The 16,343-nt window shown below is 45.8% G+C and overlaps 1 protein-coding gene across 1 annotated transcript in view; it reads right to left on the reverse strand.

Moving 5' to 3' along the window:
* NLRP2 (NLR family pyrin domain containing 2) overlaps positions 1-14,878 on the reverse strand; it is a gene marked incomplete at its 5' end in the record, with an annotated part of 38,280 nt that extends 23,402 nt beyond the window's left edge. The window contains 9 exon segments of the mRNA XM_082711138.1: positions 1,316-1,486; positions 7,051-7,428; positions 7,565-7,761; positions 7,765-7,986; positions 7,990-8,177; positions 8,180-8,408; positions 11,116-11,189; positions 14,600-14,743; positions 14,809-14,878. Coding sequence (XP_082567264.1) covers positions 1,316-1,486; positions 7,051-7,428; positions 7,565-7,761; positions 7,765-7,986; positions 7,990-8,177; positions 8,180-8,408; positions 11,116-11,189; positions 14,600-14,743; positions 14,809-14,878 — 1,673 coding nt within the window.
* Between the last annotated feature and the right edge of the window lie 1,465 nt (positions 14,879-16,343).

Below are 16,343 nucleotides of genomic sequence, written 5' to 3' on the forward strand. Positions count from 1 at the left end.
ACTCTGAGGTGTTGTCACAGGCAGACAGGACCACACTCTATTCTGATTACGAGTATTTAACTTGTGTAATTACTTTTCTCTGGTGCTTCTGAGCCCCCCTTATTTCTTCCCAACTTCATTCAACTTCTAGATTTTTGGATCAGATTCAGACGTATACCCAGCCCAGGTCACAGGTCTGTCTCAGCACATCGATACCATCTCCCCAACAATGCTCCCAGGCATGGGTGATTTTGCATCCCCTAGGGACACCTGGCAATGTCTGGAGACATTTTAGGTCATCACAGTTGGAGGCAGGGGTGTGGGTGCCACCCGCATCTGGAAGATAGAGGCCAGGGCTGCTGCTAAAATCCTATGATGCACAGGACAGCCCAACCCCACTGTCTGCAGAGGTTGAGAAATTCTGTTCTATGCACAGCCCGATGGTTGTCTAGGGGTACTGAAGCTGCCGCCAGGATCTGGATGGTTGTCATGGAGTTTCGTGGACATCCAAATCGTATTTCACAGTGTGTTAAAATCACCTGGGGCTGGGGAGAAGGGACCACAGGGAATTATTGTTTAACAGGAGACAGAGTTTCAGTTTTGCAAGATGAAGCATCCTGGAGATGAATGGTTGTGGCTGTCACATAATTACACATTTAAAAATCCATCACTGTGAACTCAAGAATGGCTAAGATGATAAGTTTTATGTTATACCACAATAAAAAAATTGGAAAAAGTTACTTCATACAATTCAGTAGACAAGTGTAAGTTATGGACTGTCTCAATTCCTCATGTCTTGAGTACCCAGTTGGACTTTGGGAAAGGGATTCAAATATTACTCCAATGTGAAAAATGTAAGGAACCTGGTTATGCCCTAGGGGTTTTATTTTTTTAAATATTAGTAATTAGTATTATTAATATTAGGTAAAATGATTTCAAACATGTTATTGGAGATGAAAAACAACATTTCAACATATCAGTCACAAATTTGTAAGTGCTTAAGATCTGTAATCATAGCTAGAAATCTTAACAGCATACTGTCTATAAATTATAGAAAATGTAGACCAAAAAAAATCAGTTTGAACATAAAGGGTCTGAAAAACCACTATCAGCACCTTAACATTTGTAGAATATCACATGTAACTAAAATACAATAGAATGTACATTCCATCCAAAATGCATAATATACATACCAAGATAAATCATATATTGGGCCACAAAACTTCTCAAAAAGTTTCAAAAGTTTGAAATTTTAAGAACTTTAATTTCTTTCTTTTTTTTTAAATTTTTAAAAAATTTTTAAAAATTTATTTATCCGGGTTTAGCGTCTACTTACACCACTTTCTGAAGATTATGGGGAGCAGAATCTATTTTTTCACAAAGCAGCTTCACAGATGAGGTACTGAGGAAGCTCTGACTGATATCTAGAAACACCAGACTCTTGTTTGAGTCGAACACAGAAAGAAGATCCATCCAGAAAGGAAGCACATATTGATCATTCTGGAACCTGTTGGGAAGAGGCAAAGAAGGGAAATTACCGAAGACTGCTGGAGAGAAAACGACCACCGGTCCCTCATTGTGAAGCTATTTAGGGAGGGCTGCTCCGGGTATATACACCAATAAACAGGCAGAGCTCTAAAGTCAGATGGTTGAATCACTCAGCATCACTGTCAGACAAGTCATCACCTGAGACAGGTCACTGGAGAAAGAACTCAAGCTTGCTTGCTTTTTTTTTTTTTTTTTTTGAGATTTTTTATTTGAGAGAAAGAGTGTGAGTGAACAAGCAGGAGTAGGGGTGTGGGGGTAGGGGTGGGTATAGGGAGAGGGACAGACTTCCTGCATGGAACCCGACTCTAACTCCATCCCAGGACCCCAAGATCATGACCTGAGCCAAAGTCAGATGCTGAACTTACTGAGCCACTTTACCCAGAACTCAAACTTCTTGCACAACAATCTAACAGAGGTTTAGAATAAACCAAAAGCCTAAGATCATTGATACAAAATTTAAAACAAGTTAGAGAGGAGAAGGGAGTTGGGGGAAATTGGAAGGGGAGGTGAATTATGAGAGACTATGGACTCTGAAAAACAATCTGAGAGGTTTGAAGTGGTGGGGGGGTGGGAGGTTGGGGTACCATGTGGTGGGTATTATAGAGGGCACCGATTGCATGGAGCACCGGGTGTGGTGCAAAAATAATGAATACTGTTATGCTAAAAATAAATAAATTTAATAAAACAAAAACAAAAACATCGCAGTCTCCCCTGGAGGCGTGGGTAATTTGCGTGCCTGCTGCCTTCCTTGGATGTGGTAGCCATTTCTCAGGCTCTCTCTCTGGAATCGAACCCTGATTCCTCGTCACCCGTGGTCACCATGGTAGGCACGGCTACTACCATTGAAAGTTGATAGGGCAGACGTTCAAATGGGTCGTCAACGCCACGGGGGGCATGTGATCGGCCTGAGGTTATCTAGAGTCACCAAAGCCGCCGGCGCCCGCCGCCCCCCCGCCGGGGCCAGGGAGAGGCTGACCAGGTTGGTTTTGATCTGATAAATGCACGCATCACCCCCGTGAGGGGGGTCAGTGCCCGTCAGCATGTATTAGCTCTAGAATTACCACAGTTATCCAAGTAGGAGAGGAGCAAGTGACCAAAGGAACCATAATTGATTTAATGAGCCATTTGCAGTTTCACTGTACCAGCCGTGCATACTTAGACATGCATGGCTTAATCTTTGAGACAAGCATATGCTACTGGCAGGATCAACCAGGTAAGACTGGGTGTGGTGAAAAAATAATGATACTGTTATGCTGAAAATAAATAAATTAAAAAAAATAAAAAACAATATACACCATTGATTAAAAAATGAGCGATATGCGTGTCAGAGATCTGAATGTCAGATGGTGTATCCATATGCATGATATTCTCAATCTAATTTACAACTGTATTTGTAACCTAAAACGTCCATAAAAACTTGAGAAGATGTAATCACAGACTTAAGAGAATGTTTATTTTGTTCTGTGGTTGCTTCTGGGCATAGGGTTGGTGTAGGTGATATGATTTCTTTATCCTTTTCAGTATTGCTTTCATTTTCTATTTATGTAAGGGATCTTTGCAATCAGAAAAATATTTTCAGGAAAACAGTACAAACACTTGAAACCATGATGTGTCAGAAAGTTGAAACATTTTACTTATTGATGGGGAAATACTATGGGACCTAAGAGTAATCAAATATTTGGAGGTTTTTGTGGAGAAAATTGAAGGTACGAGTGTGCAAGGAATAAGAGTAACCAGCACATAAATATAAGAGAGAAACGTGTAAATGAAAGTTGAAGCTGGAATTTGAACTCCTATATGCTAGGAACCTTGAGTAATTTTAGAATTAGTCATCTAAAAATACTACTTCGAAGTAGGTCCAGTGCTTACCTGAAGATAATGGAAAGGAAGCCCACAAAGCGTCTAACTCACTCCCCATCATCACAGTAACAGAGCCGTAACAGAGACAGAGCTCAAAGTCAAACAGTAAGACCCAGCACCTTCGTTGCCTCCTACCATCTTCCATTCCTCAGCCTATAACTGGGCTCGGTGGCTTTCAAACGAAGGTGGCCGGTTTCCAGGGCATAAACATTAATCTGAATAATTAACCTCTTATTTTCCACTCTCCCTCAAGCCTGCTGAGGCTGGCTACTCATGTCACCCTATCTTCTGAAGGACAATTGTCCTTTCTCCTAGCGATGGGCAAGGCTACACAAGACCATGTTTGGGGGATACCCTTCCAAAGTCACTAATGGGAGAGTAAATTTGAGTCAACGTGAATATCTTCCTAAGATTCAAAAGAGCTTAGAGAAGAAATAAGCAGTTTCTAAAGGCAAGAAGCTCCATTATTAGCCTTGACGGAATAGCAAGTCCTACACAAAGTGGACATTTTGTGGTTTGAAATAGGGGAAGAAAGAAGCCAGAAAGAACTTAGGTTCTGTCAGCTTCAGCATGCCTGGCTGCTTTAGGTTGAGGTTTTACCTTTGCTTTTATTAGTGGTACTTGCCTCGATGAAAGATATATTTAAAATTAATGTCCTCATTGCAGAATTTGAAGCAACATGAGGAGGACAAGCCTTTAGAAACCTAGTTTGTGCCTTTCAAAGAGCATGGTCTATATGCTCTGGGGAAAGACATCTGAGGCTGTGTAGGGAGAGTGCAATGGTCTTATCAGGGGAAGATAATCAAGCCGTTGTGTAGAACATGGGCTCGTTCCCACTGTGCTACCGGAGGAAGTGGTCTGACTGAAAGCAGCCTGTGATTTAAGCGTCCCGGAGTTACAGACCAGCAATGCTATGGGCCTGCTGTGGTGAGCAGGACAGAAGGGAAATTGGCAAAAGGCACCTGAAAAGAACGTTCATGGAAAGCATCCATTTGCGTTTCAGATCAGAATGATTGTAATCACACCTAAAGACATCCATTGCCTTCTTCTCAGATGGGGGCTCCAAGGACCAAGCAGTCCAACTGTGGTTAATTACCTGCAGTGTTCATGTTGGCTCTATTATTGGTTTTAACTAAACCAAGGTTAAGAAGAAAAAAGAGGGTCCTCAAAAAATTAAAAATAGAGCTATCCTACGACCCAGCAATCATACTACTGGGTATTTATCCCAAAGATATATATGTGAAAAGAAGGGCCATATGTACTCCTATCTTCATAGCAGCAATGTCCACAATAGCCAAACTGTGGAAGAGCTGAGATGCCCTTCAACAGATGAATGGGTAAAGAAAGTGTGGTCCTGGGATGCCTGGGTGGCTCAGTTGGTTAAGCAAGCTGCCTTCGGCTCAGGTCCCGATCCCAGCATCCTGGGATCGAGTCCCACATCGGGCTCCTTGCTCGGAAGGGAGCCTGCTTCTCCCTCTGCCTCTGCCTGCCATTCTGTCTCTCTGTGCTCGCTCGCCCTCCCTCTCTCTCTGACAAATAAATAAAATCTTAAAAAAAAAAAAGAAAGTGTGGTCCTTATATACAATGGACTATCACTCAGCCATTGGAAAAGATGAATACCCAACTTTTGTATCAACATGGACGGGACTGGAGGAGATTATGCTGAGTGAAATAAGTAAAGCAGAGAGAGTCAATTATCATGTGGTTTCACTTACTTGTGGAGCATAAAGAATAGCACAGAGTACATTAGGAGAAGGAAAGGAGATATGAAGTAGGGGGTGAGAATCAGAAGGGGAGACATATCATGAGAGACTATGGACTCTGAGGGTTTCAGAGGGGAGAGGGGGGTCTGGGTGAGCCTGGGGGTGGGTATTAAGGAGGGCAAGGATTGCATGGAGCACTGGGTGTTATACACAAACAATGAATCATGGAACATTACATCAAAAACTAATGACATACTGTATGGTGACTAACATAACACAATAAAAAAAAATAAATACTATTTTGACTTGGGATCTTGGATGAGATAAGAGGCTATTCATGCAATCTCATTTGCATTCAAAGCAGCTCTTTGATGACCCTCCTGCAGAAGAAAGATTTAGGTAAACCAGAATGTAGGCCTGTATAAACACTTGGATGAGAGAAGAAACAAAGTCAGGACACAGATGAAGGGAAACACCGGTTCAAAGGAATGCACGCATCTCTATGTTTATCGCAGCATTATCTCCAAAAGCCAAATTAGAGAAGCTGCCCAAGTGACCTCTGACGGATAAAGATGTAGTATATATAATCAGTGGAATATTACTCAGGCATTAAAAAGAACGAAAGCCTGCCTTCTGCCAAGACGTGACTGTAGCTACAGTGTGTAACAGGAAGCCACCTGTGCCAGTCAGAGAAGGACAAATATCACAGGATTTCACTCATATGTGGAATTTAAGAAACAGAACAAATAGGCAATGGGTGGGGGGAAGAAGCGAAAACAGACTCTCCACTAAAAAGAGCAAACTGATGGCTACCAGCAGGGAGGGTGGTAGGAGATGTGTAAAAACGGATGATGGCGATTGAGAGTACGGTCAACACGATGAGCACCGACTGTTGTGTAGACCTGCTGAGTCACTATATTGTATCCGGGTAACTAGTATGACAGTGTATATTAGCTGGACTGGAATTACAATAAAGAACTTAACCAATGGGGTCTGTGAGTGCCGGTGATCTTCAAGGTGGAGAAATGTTCCAGCCCAGCCGTCAGGGTCCTGATGCTCCCTGAGGTGACTTGAGTTCACGACTCTCTGCTACATGGGGAAGGAATAAGAGGGAAAGTGAAGGGGATGTGTAAAATAGATGCCTCCACCAGGAAAGCAAGGCGGGGGTGTTTGATTCCAGCCCTGTGAATATGCACGAGGATTTCAGATACTGGATTTCTGATGACAACCTAGGGTTGAGGAAGAGGCAGGCTGATAAGGTAAGTATCAATATATGTCTGGTGGGTCCTACACAGGACCATGAGAAGTGAGCTTGGATTGTGATGGGGGAGGGGCACTTCATAAACCAGCAGACTGGAGTTTGAATCCCATTCAAACACCCTTTAATGAAGCCAGGATCTTCACCTCAACAGGAAAGATTGCAAGTAGCCACCAGGGGATAAATAGTATTTGGAAATGCCATAAGAGCTCAGCTGATGTTACCTGAGGCTACAGCAAGAATAACGTCTCATGACTGCCTGGGGTCATCTCATTGTGTCAGTTGCATTAGGTGACATGCCCATGATTGCGGATGGGGAGAAGCTTTCAGAACCTTGTTGAATCAGCCTCTGACTTTCCACCTTTAATGCCTTTCCATCTGTCATGCTAAACGGGACAACCCCATACAGAGGGGCAACGTAGACAACCAACACGAGGACTGAAGTGAGGTTGAGCCATGTGCAAACATTGCTCAGCTGGAGAAAAAAGGACACAGGTCTCAAAACAAGGTCTGGTTCAAAGGCCCCATCCTTAATCTGAGCACCAAACTCTCCACCTTGAAGCGCAAGCTGGCAGAAGTAGTTCTGGTAAGAAGAAAATTCTGACCCTAAGCCACAGGGAGGACACTCTGCACTGCTGCTACTGGAGCAGGGAGTGAGGTAGAAGCCCGGGCACTACCAGAGTGAACAGGGCAGGTTCTTACCCGTCAGCCTGAGCCTCTGATCTCCATACAGTATCGTTCTCTAGGAACACCCCCTTTTCTACTCGCAGCCACATTTTCTGCAAGTTTTCACAACCCTTGAGGCAGAATGATGCGTGCACCAGGTCCAAGGTATCTTCCAAATGCAGGGACACTTCTGTGACCTGGGCCATGGCCTCCTTCACAAGCTGCTCCTCCTGGGATTCATAGAGACAATACAAGGTCTCCTTCGTGTCTGTCACCGAGGAGAAGGGTCTGTGTTCAGGGGACTGCACTGTGCATTCCAGTAGCTCCCGCTTGAACTGAGTGGACACTGGGCAGCCAAAGGTGGTCCCCAGCTCCCTGGCCCTCTTTTCATTGGCGAGGCCAAACAGGGAGCGCCTGACGGGGGCCAGGTGGGGATTCTTGAGGCCTTCTTCCTTGGAGAGCAGCCTCTGCACACCCCCAGCGTGCCAGATGGGGCTCCCCATGTCTTGGCGGCCCTAGACCTAGGCCTTGGCCCCGCATGGGAGCGAACCCGCTGCAGAGGAAGTGCAGCAGCAGAGACGTGGTGGTCCAGCAGGTGAGCCGGGGGTCCGTGCCCTCGGCCATCTGCAGCCTCAGGCAGGTGCATGCCATCCAGCACACGGTGGGCACCACTCCCATGCAGAACAGCGCCGTGTTGCTTCTCATCAGCTGGAAAGCACACAGGGCCTGAGCCTCCTCTCCGAAGTGTCACAAGAAATACACCCTCCTGTCGCGCTCAGAGAGCCCCTCCATCTCCACCAAGAGCGGGTGCTCCACCAGGAGCCGCAGTTCCCTCAGGGTCTTGGGCTGGGTGGTGACCAGCAGGGTGGCTGTGGGGAAGAGATTTCTCTTCAGTAGGCTGCCCAGGAACACCGGCGCAGGCCTCCACATCCTCCAGTCACCACCCAAGTCGTGTGCCAGTGCGCCCGTGCCCTAGAACACGCGCAGCTCCTCGAAAGTGTCGATGACCAGCAGGAGCTTGTACGCCTGGGCCGGGACTTGCGGAAGGGCGCGCTGCAGGTCTGGGGTGCTCTCCGCCAGCAGCTCTGCGAAGGAGCAAGTCCCCTTGCGGCTGAGCACCTTGCCACTGAGATTGAAAGCAACGCGGGGGGTCTGCATGAGGTGTCCTGTGTCCAGTCCAGCATGCACTTCTTGGCCAGAGTGGTCTTCCCTATGCCTGTGGGACCATGCAGCACCACCGTGTGTGGAAATGGCCCTCTGAGCATTTTAGGCTTACAGAATGGAATCTGTGTCTCATATCTTTGGATGACTGTGTGAATGTTCTCACTGGCTCCAGGCCAAAAGTTCTTCCAGATTTGCTGGACCTTCTCTTTCAAAACGCTTCTGTATTTATCCTGTTAACCTTCAGTGATTGGAGGTAGGGGATAGGAAGGACATAGCTGGTTATTCATTAGGGAAAAAAAGATACTTTGTGTTAGGTAGGAAAAAGACAAAAAAGAACGGCCTGACACCAGACTCCTCCAGGAAGACAGGATACAGACCTGACTTTTCTCCTTCCAAAAGTTCCTTTGCTGCTTCTGGGTTTGGGACATCTTCTCCCTGTACTTGAGTAAGTGCTGCAAAATACAAATTAAAGATGAGCTTGACACAAAGACATGTGAATTTCTTTTACCAGAAATACAGTGTTAAAGTGGATCTAAGGAGTACAGAATCTAATCTCTGTCCATATCATGTGCTGGGAGCTGCAAAGGCCGGGTTTATAGAGACGAACAGAGCAAATGACCTTCTAAACCAAGTTTCCTGCCTGCCCTCTCTAGACCCATAACAAGAAATATTTTTTCAAGTTGCTCCATCAAAACTCAATGTGATCCATTGAAGCTACTCATCCATCTTTCCTGCTGGTCTAGACCACACACCAGGGCATCCCAACCCAGTACAGCTGCTCCATTGTCTGAGTAAGCAATGAGATCATGCCTGTGTGGAATACCAGACGATTCCTGAGAATCTGCCCAAGGTAAGTGAAAATGCGCGTATGTCAAGACTAGCCCACCAAGCATAGCAACGTGATGCAAGACATCCAGAAAGTAGAAAAAATTCAGATATCCATCTATCCATCAACGAATGGACAATCAAGTGTGGCATAGCCACACCATGGAGTATCATTTTGTAATAAAAATGGATGGCAAGTCAGTGACACACTCAACAATGGGGACAAACCTCAAAAACATTATGGTAAGTGATGAAAGGCAGACAGGAAAGACCATGTGTCCAGAAAAGCCAAATCTAGAGAGACACAATAACATAATGGTTGCCCGGAGCTGGCGGACAGAGACTAGGGAGTGACCACGTGTGGACACAAGGGAACTTTCTGGGGGTGATGTCCATGTTGTAAAATTGGATAGTGGTGATGGTTGGGAAATTCTGTAGGTTTACTGAAAGTTAGTAGTAGCACATTTAATTTCAATGAAATTTATGGATACGCAGATTGTACTTTACCAGAGCCATTAACAAACAATACTACCCAGCTGACTTTAGGCACTCAGTGATGTTAAGGGACCAGAGTGCTGGATGTACATACAGCATATCTCAACTTTCTCATCTGGGAGTTGAATTTCCTAAAGTCTGAGCAACTGAAATTGAAAAATTGAAGAGAAACTCCATATAGTGCACTAATTTTCTGTGAACTGAAGAAATCCAGTACTTTCCAAGGGTCCTTTCCCTGCTTTGTTCCTAAGTGAGGGAGGAAGGCATTTTCTGTGAGACTATTGGGGATTATAAACCATGGAGGAAAGGATGTGCGGTGTGGTGGGGGTGGAGCTTACAAAAGGAGGGTGCAGAGGACAGAACAGGATGTGGTAGTTGTGGCTTGGCTCGCTCCAACACTGACCAACCTGGCTCCTTTCCTTCTGCACACTGTTGGGTTTCTTCCAAGTTTGCACATTTTGGTTCTGGATTCCTGGTGAACCCTGAGAAAAGAGGGGCCATTATAGGCTTCTCTATTGAGACTTCTGTCTGGGGAGAGAGTGGGACTTCAAGAAGACTTATGTTTGACAACTGCATCTCATACATAAGCCCAGATGACATAAAAAGGATCTTAACATTCTATGGGAGAGAAGATTGTGTCAGGCCACGATCTTGGGCTTACATGCCTTTTCTGGCTTCCTATGTGGTTGAGAACACACAGTGACTGTCTCATGAGAGGGCATTGTATGCACAATCATCTCCAAAGACCAAGGAGCCGTAAGACTGAAGAAAAAGGCTGACCAGTCCAGCCTGAAGACAAATGGTTAAAGATTTTATTTGACAGAGAAAGAGCACAAGTAGGGGAGCAGCAGGCAGAGGGAAAGGGAGAGAGAGACACAAACTCCCCACTGAGTAGGAAGCCTGACATGGGGCTCTATCCCAGGACCCTGAGCTGAAGGTAACACTTATATGAGCCACCCAGGTGGCCCCAAGAAATTGTTTAATAAGGGGACAGAAGTATGTATTTGGTAGCTGCAAGACCAGCTGATCTCCACGACCCTGCTTCCATAGCCCTAGAGGCTGGGAGTCTACCCGGAGGAGAGTAAGAATGGGTGTGTGCCACAGTCCTAGCTCCAGAGAAGGTCAAGGACATTATGCCCTGAGGGTATATGCAGGGATGTAGTTAAACAAAAGGAAAGACTGTGACTGTGGTGGGGGTGGTGTTCAAGAAGGTTGCAAGTCCTAGAGTGCTCATCATGGTGGATTTGTCCCAGGAGGCTCCAGTCTAGTTCACACAGTGAGAGAAATGAACACAGTGAGAGAAATGTGTGTACCCTTGCTCTGTCTTGAGGCCATCACAAAGCTTTCACAGATTAACCTTCTGGTTTCTGATGAGGTAGATAAAACCAAACTGTCCTGGGAGGGGATGTAGGAATACAGTAGAGTCCTGATGGGAGAGGGAGTACTATAAGCTCAACACTGGATAAAGAAGTGGTGAGTCTGGGAGAGTTCTGAAGAGAATCCCAGGAGGTAGTTGGCTGTAGGCATCTAAAGTTCAGGGAGAAATGCTGGTGTAAAGATAGCCTTTGCAAAGGCATCAGGACATAAATAGCCAATAAGACTCCAAAGGATATCAACCAGGACCAGGATGCTGAGTGAGCAAATGGCCAGCCAGTCATTCCTTTTGAAGATGAGGCAGAAGAGCAAGAATTCTGAAAGAAGGGAACCTGGGTGGCTCAGTGGGTTAAGCCGCTGCCTTCGGCTCAGGTCATGATCTCAGGGTCCTGGGATCGAGTCCTGCATCGGGCTCTCTGCTCGGCAGAAGGCCTGCTTTCTCCTCTCTATCTCTGCCTCCTCTGCCTACTTGTGATCTCTGTCTGTCAAATAAATAAAATCTTTAAAAAAAAAAAAGAATTCTGAAAGAATGGAAGAAAAAATAATCCTCAACAAGCCACAGAGCAAAGGCAACAAGGTCATAAAAGCCAAGAGCAGGATTCTGAATAAAGAATTCTCCATGCTTTTAGTCTGAACACTTACTGGAATGAATACCTACTTGGCGGTATTGCCAAGTGTAAGATCTGATGGACCACCAGTCTCCTTCTGACATTTGGTTAGGTCATCATTGTAGAACCCTTTGGCACTTGTGTATTGATAGAAGAAGTCAGGACATCTAGGTTGAGATTATCAATGGTTGTTCCTTTGCTTTTCAAACCACACTCCCATTTACTATTGCCTTGAGCCCAAGTCTTATCACTAAGGATACTGGTGATTTGGGATATGGAGAGGGGAGAATGTTCATAATCACTAATTCAAAAATCCTTTTGGCTGGGGTTAGCAAACTTAATTTTCTAGTTCCTGCAAAGGGCCAGACAGTAAACATTTCCTGCTTTTCAGGCCACACCACTCATCTCTGCCCTTGTAAAGCAAAAGCTGTCATAGGTAACATATAAGCAAATAAGCATGCCACATGCAAAGAAAACTTCATTTATGAATACTGAAGTTTAAGCTTCCTATGATTTTCATAGGCTGTAAGGCAGTCTTTTGATACTCCCAACCATTTAAAAATACAAGAACAGGGTGCCTGGGTGGCTCAGTGGGTTAAGCCGCTGCCTTCGGCTCAGGTCATGATCTCAGGGTCCTGGGATCGAGGCCCGAATCGGGCTCTCTGCTCAGCAGGGAGCCTGCTTCCCTCTCTCTCTCTCTGCCTGCATCTCCGTCTACTTGTGATTTCTCTCTGTCAAATAAATAAATAAAATCTTTAAAAAAAAATACAAGAACAGTTCTTAGCTTGTGGGAAGGTCAAAAGTACATGGCAGGCTGGAGCTGGTCTGGGAGTCTGGTTGGCCAGTCCTTGCTGTAGGTCATGCTAAAATCCAGCCTGTCCAGATTCCAAGGAAAGCTCTTACTTTCCTGCTTCTGTGTGCATTTACTGACTTCTGGTATAAATACCAGCTCATGGAGCTCGCCTGGTCTCCCTCCTCATCCACTGGGATGGCTGCAGAGAGAAGGGCTTGGCTTTCCTTGAATTCTTAGTGCTCAGCACCATGTTTTGTCTAATTAAAACAAGCTCCTGAATTTCAAAGTCTCACATAAGAAGTAAATGAGGGGGCGCCTGGGTGGCTCAGTGGGTTAGGCCGCTGCCTTCGGCTCAGGTCATGATCTCAGGGTCCTGGGATCGAGTCCCGCATCGGGCTCTCTGCTCAGCAGGGAGCCTGTTTCCTCCTCTCTCTCTCTCTGCCTGCCTCTCTGCCTACTTGTGATCTCTCTCTGTCAAATAAATAAATAAAATCTTTAAAAAAAAAACAAAAAAAAACCAAACAAACAAAAAAAGAAGTAAATGAGGTAGCTTATCTGATTCTGGAGGCTTGTTCCAAGAGACTCCACAGCTGCTTCTGGGAGAGGAGGAGGTGGGAAAACTCACACTTTTCAGAGCCAGACCCTTTTAGCTGCTCATCTTGGAGTTTCTTCATGCTATTTCCAAATTTATAATCTCCAGAGGCCAGCTGGGAGTGAAAACCCTCCCCTGTCCATTGAAGACCAGGAACAGTAAGCTAAAAACAGATCTCTAGATGGAATAAAATGGGCCATTTTTATGGAAAAAGAAAATGGTAGGTAAGGAAGAGCCTTTGAATACCCTTGCTGAAGAACAAGAGAGAAAATGTTCTCTAGAACAGTGTGCTCTCCAAAACAAATATAACACCTCTCACCTATGTAACTTTGTATTTTCTAGTAGCCACACAATGAAAGGTCTAAAGAGGTACAACGGACTTTCATAATTTTTATGTAACTAAGACACAATGGAATATTACACAGTCATCAGAAAGGATGAATACCCAACTTTTGCATCAGTATGGGTGGAACTAGAGGGGATTATGCTAAATGAACTAATTCAAGCCAAGAAAGTCAATTATCACATGGTTTCACTTACTTGTGTAACATAAGGAATAGCATGGAGGACATTAGGAGAAGGAAGGGGAAAATGAAGGGGAAATCGGAGGGGGAGATGAACCAGAGACTATAGGCTCCAGGAATCAAACAGGTCTCAAGAGGGGAGGAGGCATGGTGGGGGATGGGTGAGCCCGGTCATGGGTATTAAGGAGGGCACAGATTGCATGAAGCACTGGGTGTTATAGGCAGACAATGAATCATGGAATAATACACCAGAAACTAGTGATGTCCCATATGGTGACTAACACAATTAAAAAATATTAAAAAATATAAAAATAATAAAATGCTATCACTTTGATGTGTAGTCAGTGTAAGAGTGGCTCATGAGATAGTACATTAACCCATGCAGTTAAAAGCCCATGTGTGTCCTAGCCTGGTAGCACGCCTGAACAGAACCAACCTCATGCCCATTGGGCACTAACTGCATATGGCCACTGTTAGGCAGCAGAGCCCAGGCTTGGGTGCACGCAGGCATCACTGGGAAGCTCTCAAGAAATCCACATCTGGGGGAGACACAGATCATTTAGCTCAAAGTCTCTGGTGATTGGTTCTGGACATCAGCACATTGAAGCTCCTGAGAGGACTGCCCAGAAGAGTGAAAGCTGACAACCGCTGACCTACAACTCAGTGCTCCACTTAGGGGACACTGGGCGGTGTCTAGAGACATTTTTGGTTGTTTCAAGTGAGAGGTGTGTGCTGCTAGTATCTAACGGGTAGAGGTGCTGGGACGCTAGCACTAGGGTCCCAAAGGTACAGCTAAATATCGTGCAATACAAAGGAGGTCTCTTCACCCAGCCCCAAATGCTATAGCTGATCAAAGGGAAGGTAGGGGTTTGTTTCTGTGAGTGTGCGGAAGGAAACATGAGTGGGAGCTGAAAACCAGAGGGTGTGTAATAATTTAACACCTTGGATTTGTGAGAGAATGGGATCCGGAATATACTCCAGGAATTGTCTTGGACGAGAGAAGGGATATAGACTGAGGTGGGAAGGTATACAATCCCAGGGTAGAGAAGAAATAGCTAGAATGAGAGATACCACCAGACTTTAGGAAAGTCTAGCACTTGGGTTCAGGACAGGTGGCCTCTCCAAGGCTCAGTGTTATTCCTACACATGTAAAACTCTGGAGGCTCTCCTCCTTCCTCTTGGGACACCTTGTGGGCTAGTTTCTACTTACCTGTGAGCTCATCCTTTGCTCTCTCAGAAAGATCTGTTTGGTTCATCTTGTCAAAGACCCGGATAATCACCATCTCTACCCAGTGGCTGGGGCAGCGATTGGTGAGAATATCTGTCAGTTGCTTCCCATCAGCCTCCTCTACTTCTGTCACAGGGATGTGCTGTAACTCCTCTTGTGGGGAAAGGGACCTCAACAGAGATTTGACTGGCTCAGCTCATCTTGGCTGAGCCACTCCAGGAGGGGCTGAAGGTTGAAACCCAGCTGTGCAGAAGGTTGCATCTTGTCCTGCATGAAAGATCTGAGCTTCAGGCATTAAAGAATAATCAAGGGAAGAAAGAAGAGACCATGAATGGGTACTCCTGTCTTAAACACTGGTTGCCTTTGTGCCAGGAACTGGGCAATTCTCACTGCTCAGCCTGCTGCTTTGGAAACCAACTCCCCTGAAGAGGGAAAATTCACTCACAACCCCCTTAGTTTTTGCCTTGACACAGTGATTCCCATTTTGGGAGTCTGGGAACCTTTTGAGAGTGTGCAAATCTCTGAGGGTAGGTATCAAGTCCTCACAGATCCATCTCCTGGACCTAGCAGATCATCTGTTAGTTTTTAGTAAATTTGGTGTACAAATGAACTAATGAGAACTAACCACTTTAGCTCTCTGGAGCAACCTGACATGTTGTCATTTTAGAATGTTTATGGGCCTTGACTACAGAACAGTCTTAAGTTGACAACATCTCAGAGAGGAGAAGCAAGATAGTGGAGGAGTACGAGATGGAGATGACATCAGGTTGCAGAAGTCCAGCTAGATAGTTATCAAACCATTCTGAACACCTACAAACTCAACAAGAGACTGAAGAGAAGAGCAGCAATTCTATGAACAGAAAATCAACCACTTTCCAGAAGGTACAACATACAGAGAAGTGAATCTGAAGCGACTGAAGATAGACCGTGGGGTCTCCCGCAAGCTCCCAGCCAGCTGTGGAGCAGCAGAACGCAAAATCGGAACTTGTAGAAGTCTGCTCCACTGACGACATCACTCCAGAGGCGAAGTCAGGGCGGGGGGTGGAGCCCTCACAGGAACAGTGTGGTCTCAGGTCCTGTGGGGTCACAGAAAGACCAGGGGTGCCTGAGTGTGGCAAAGCCCCTAGGTATTGGAGCAGGGAAGCCACTGCAGAGATGGAGCCAAGGAGAGACTCTTAGCGTGGGGTTACCTTAAACTGTTGGGCCACTGCTCTTTAAGCAAGGACCCCACATGTGGCAGAACTGGGGAGACCCCCTCCTTCCTCCTCTAGAGCAGTGCAGAGTGCGTGGCAGGAATCTGCTGGGTTTGGAGACTCCAAACGGGGCCATGCACCAGAGACAGAAATGCACAGTCACAGACGGGTGAGCTTGGAGCGTGGCTGGAGACCAGGGAGACTGGAGGGACTGACAGCTTTTCTCTGAGGGTGCACTGAGGAGTGGGGCCCTGAGCTCTCGGCTCCTCCAGGCTGTAGATTGGGAGACCACCATTTTTATTCCTTCATTCTTCATTCCTGTCCTCCAGAGCTCTACAGAAAGCATTCAGGAAACAAAAGCTCCTGAGCACAAACCCAAGCATATCGAGCAGATCGCTCAGCCTGGCCCCTAGCAAGGGCAGTGCAGTTCCACCTCAGGCAAAGACATTTGAAAATCATGGCACTAGGCTCCTCCCCCAGAAGATCAGCAAGAATGGCCAGTCAAGACCAAGTTCACAGATCAATGAGAAACT

This window comes from Mustela nivalis (assembly GCF_964662115.1).
Source record: "Mustela nivalis genome assembly, chromosome: 18".
Classification (NCBI taxonomy): domain Eukaryota; kingdom Metazoa; phylum Chordata; class Mammalia; order Carnivora; family Mustelidae; genus Mustela; species Mustela nivalis.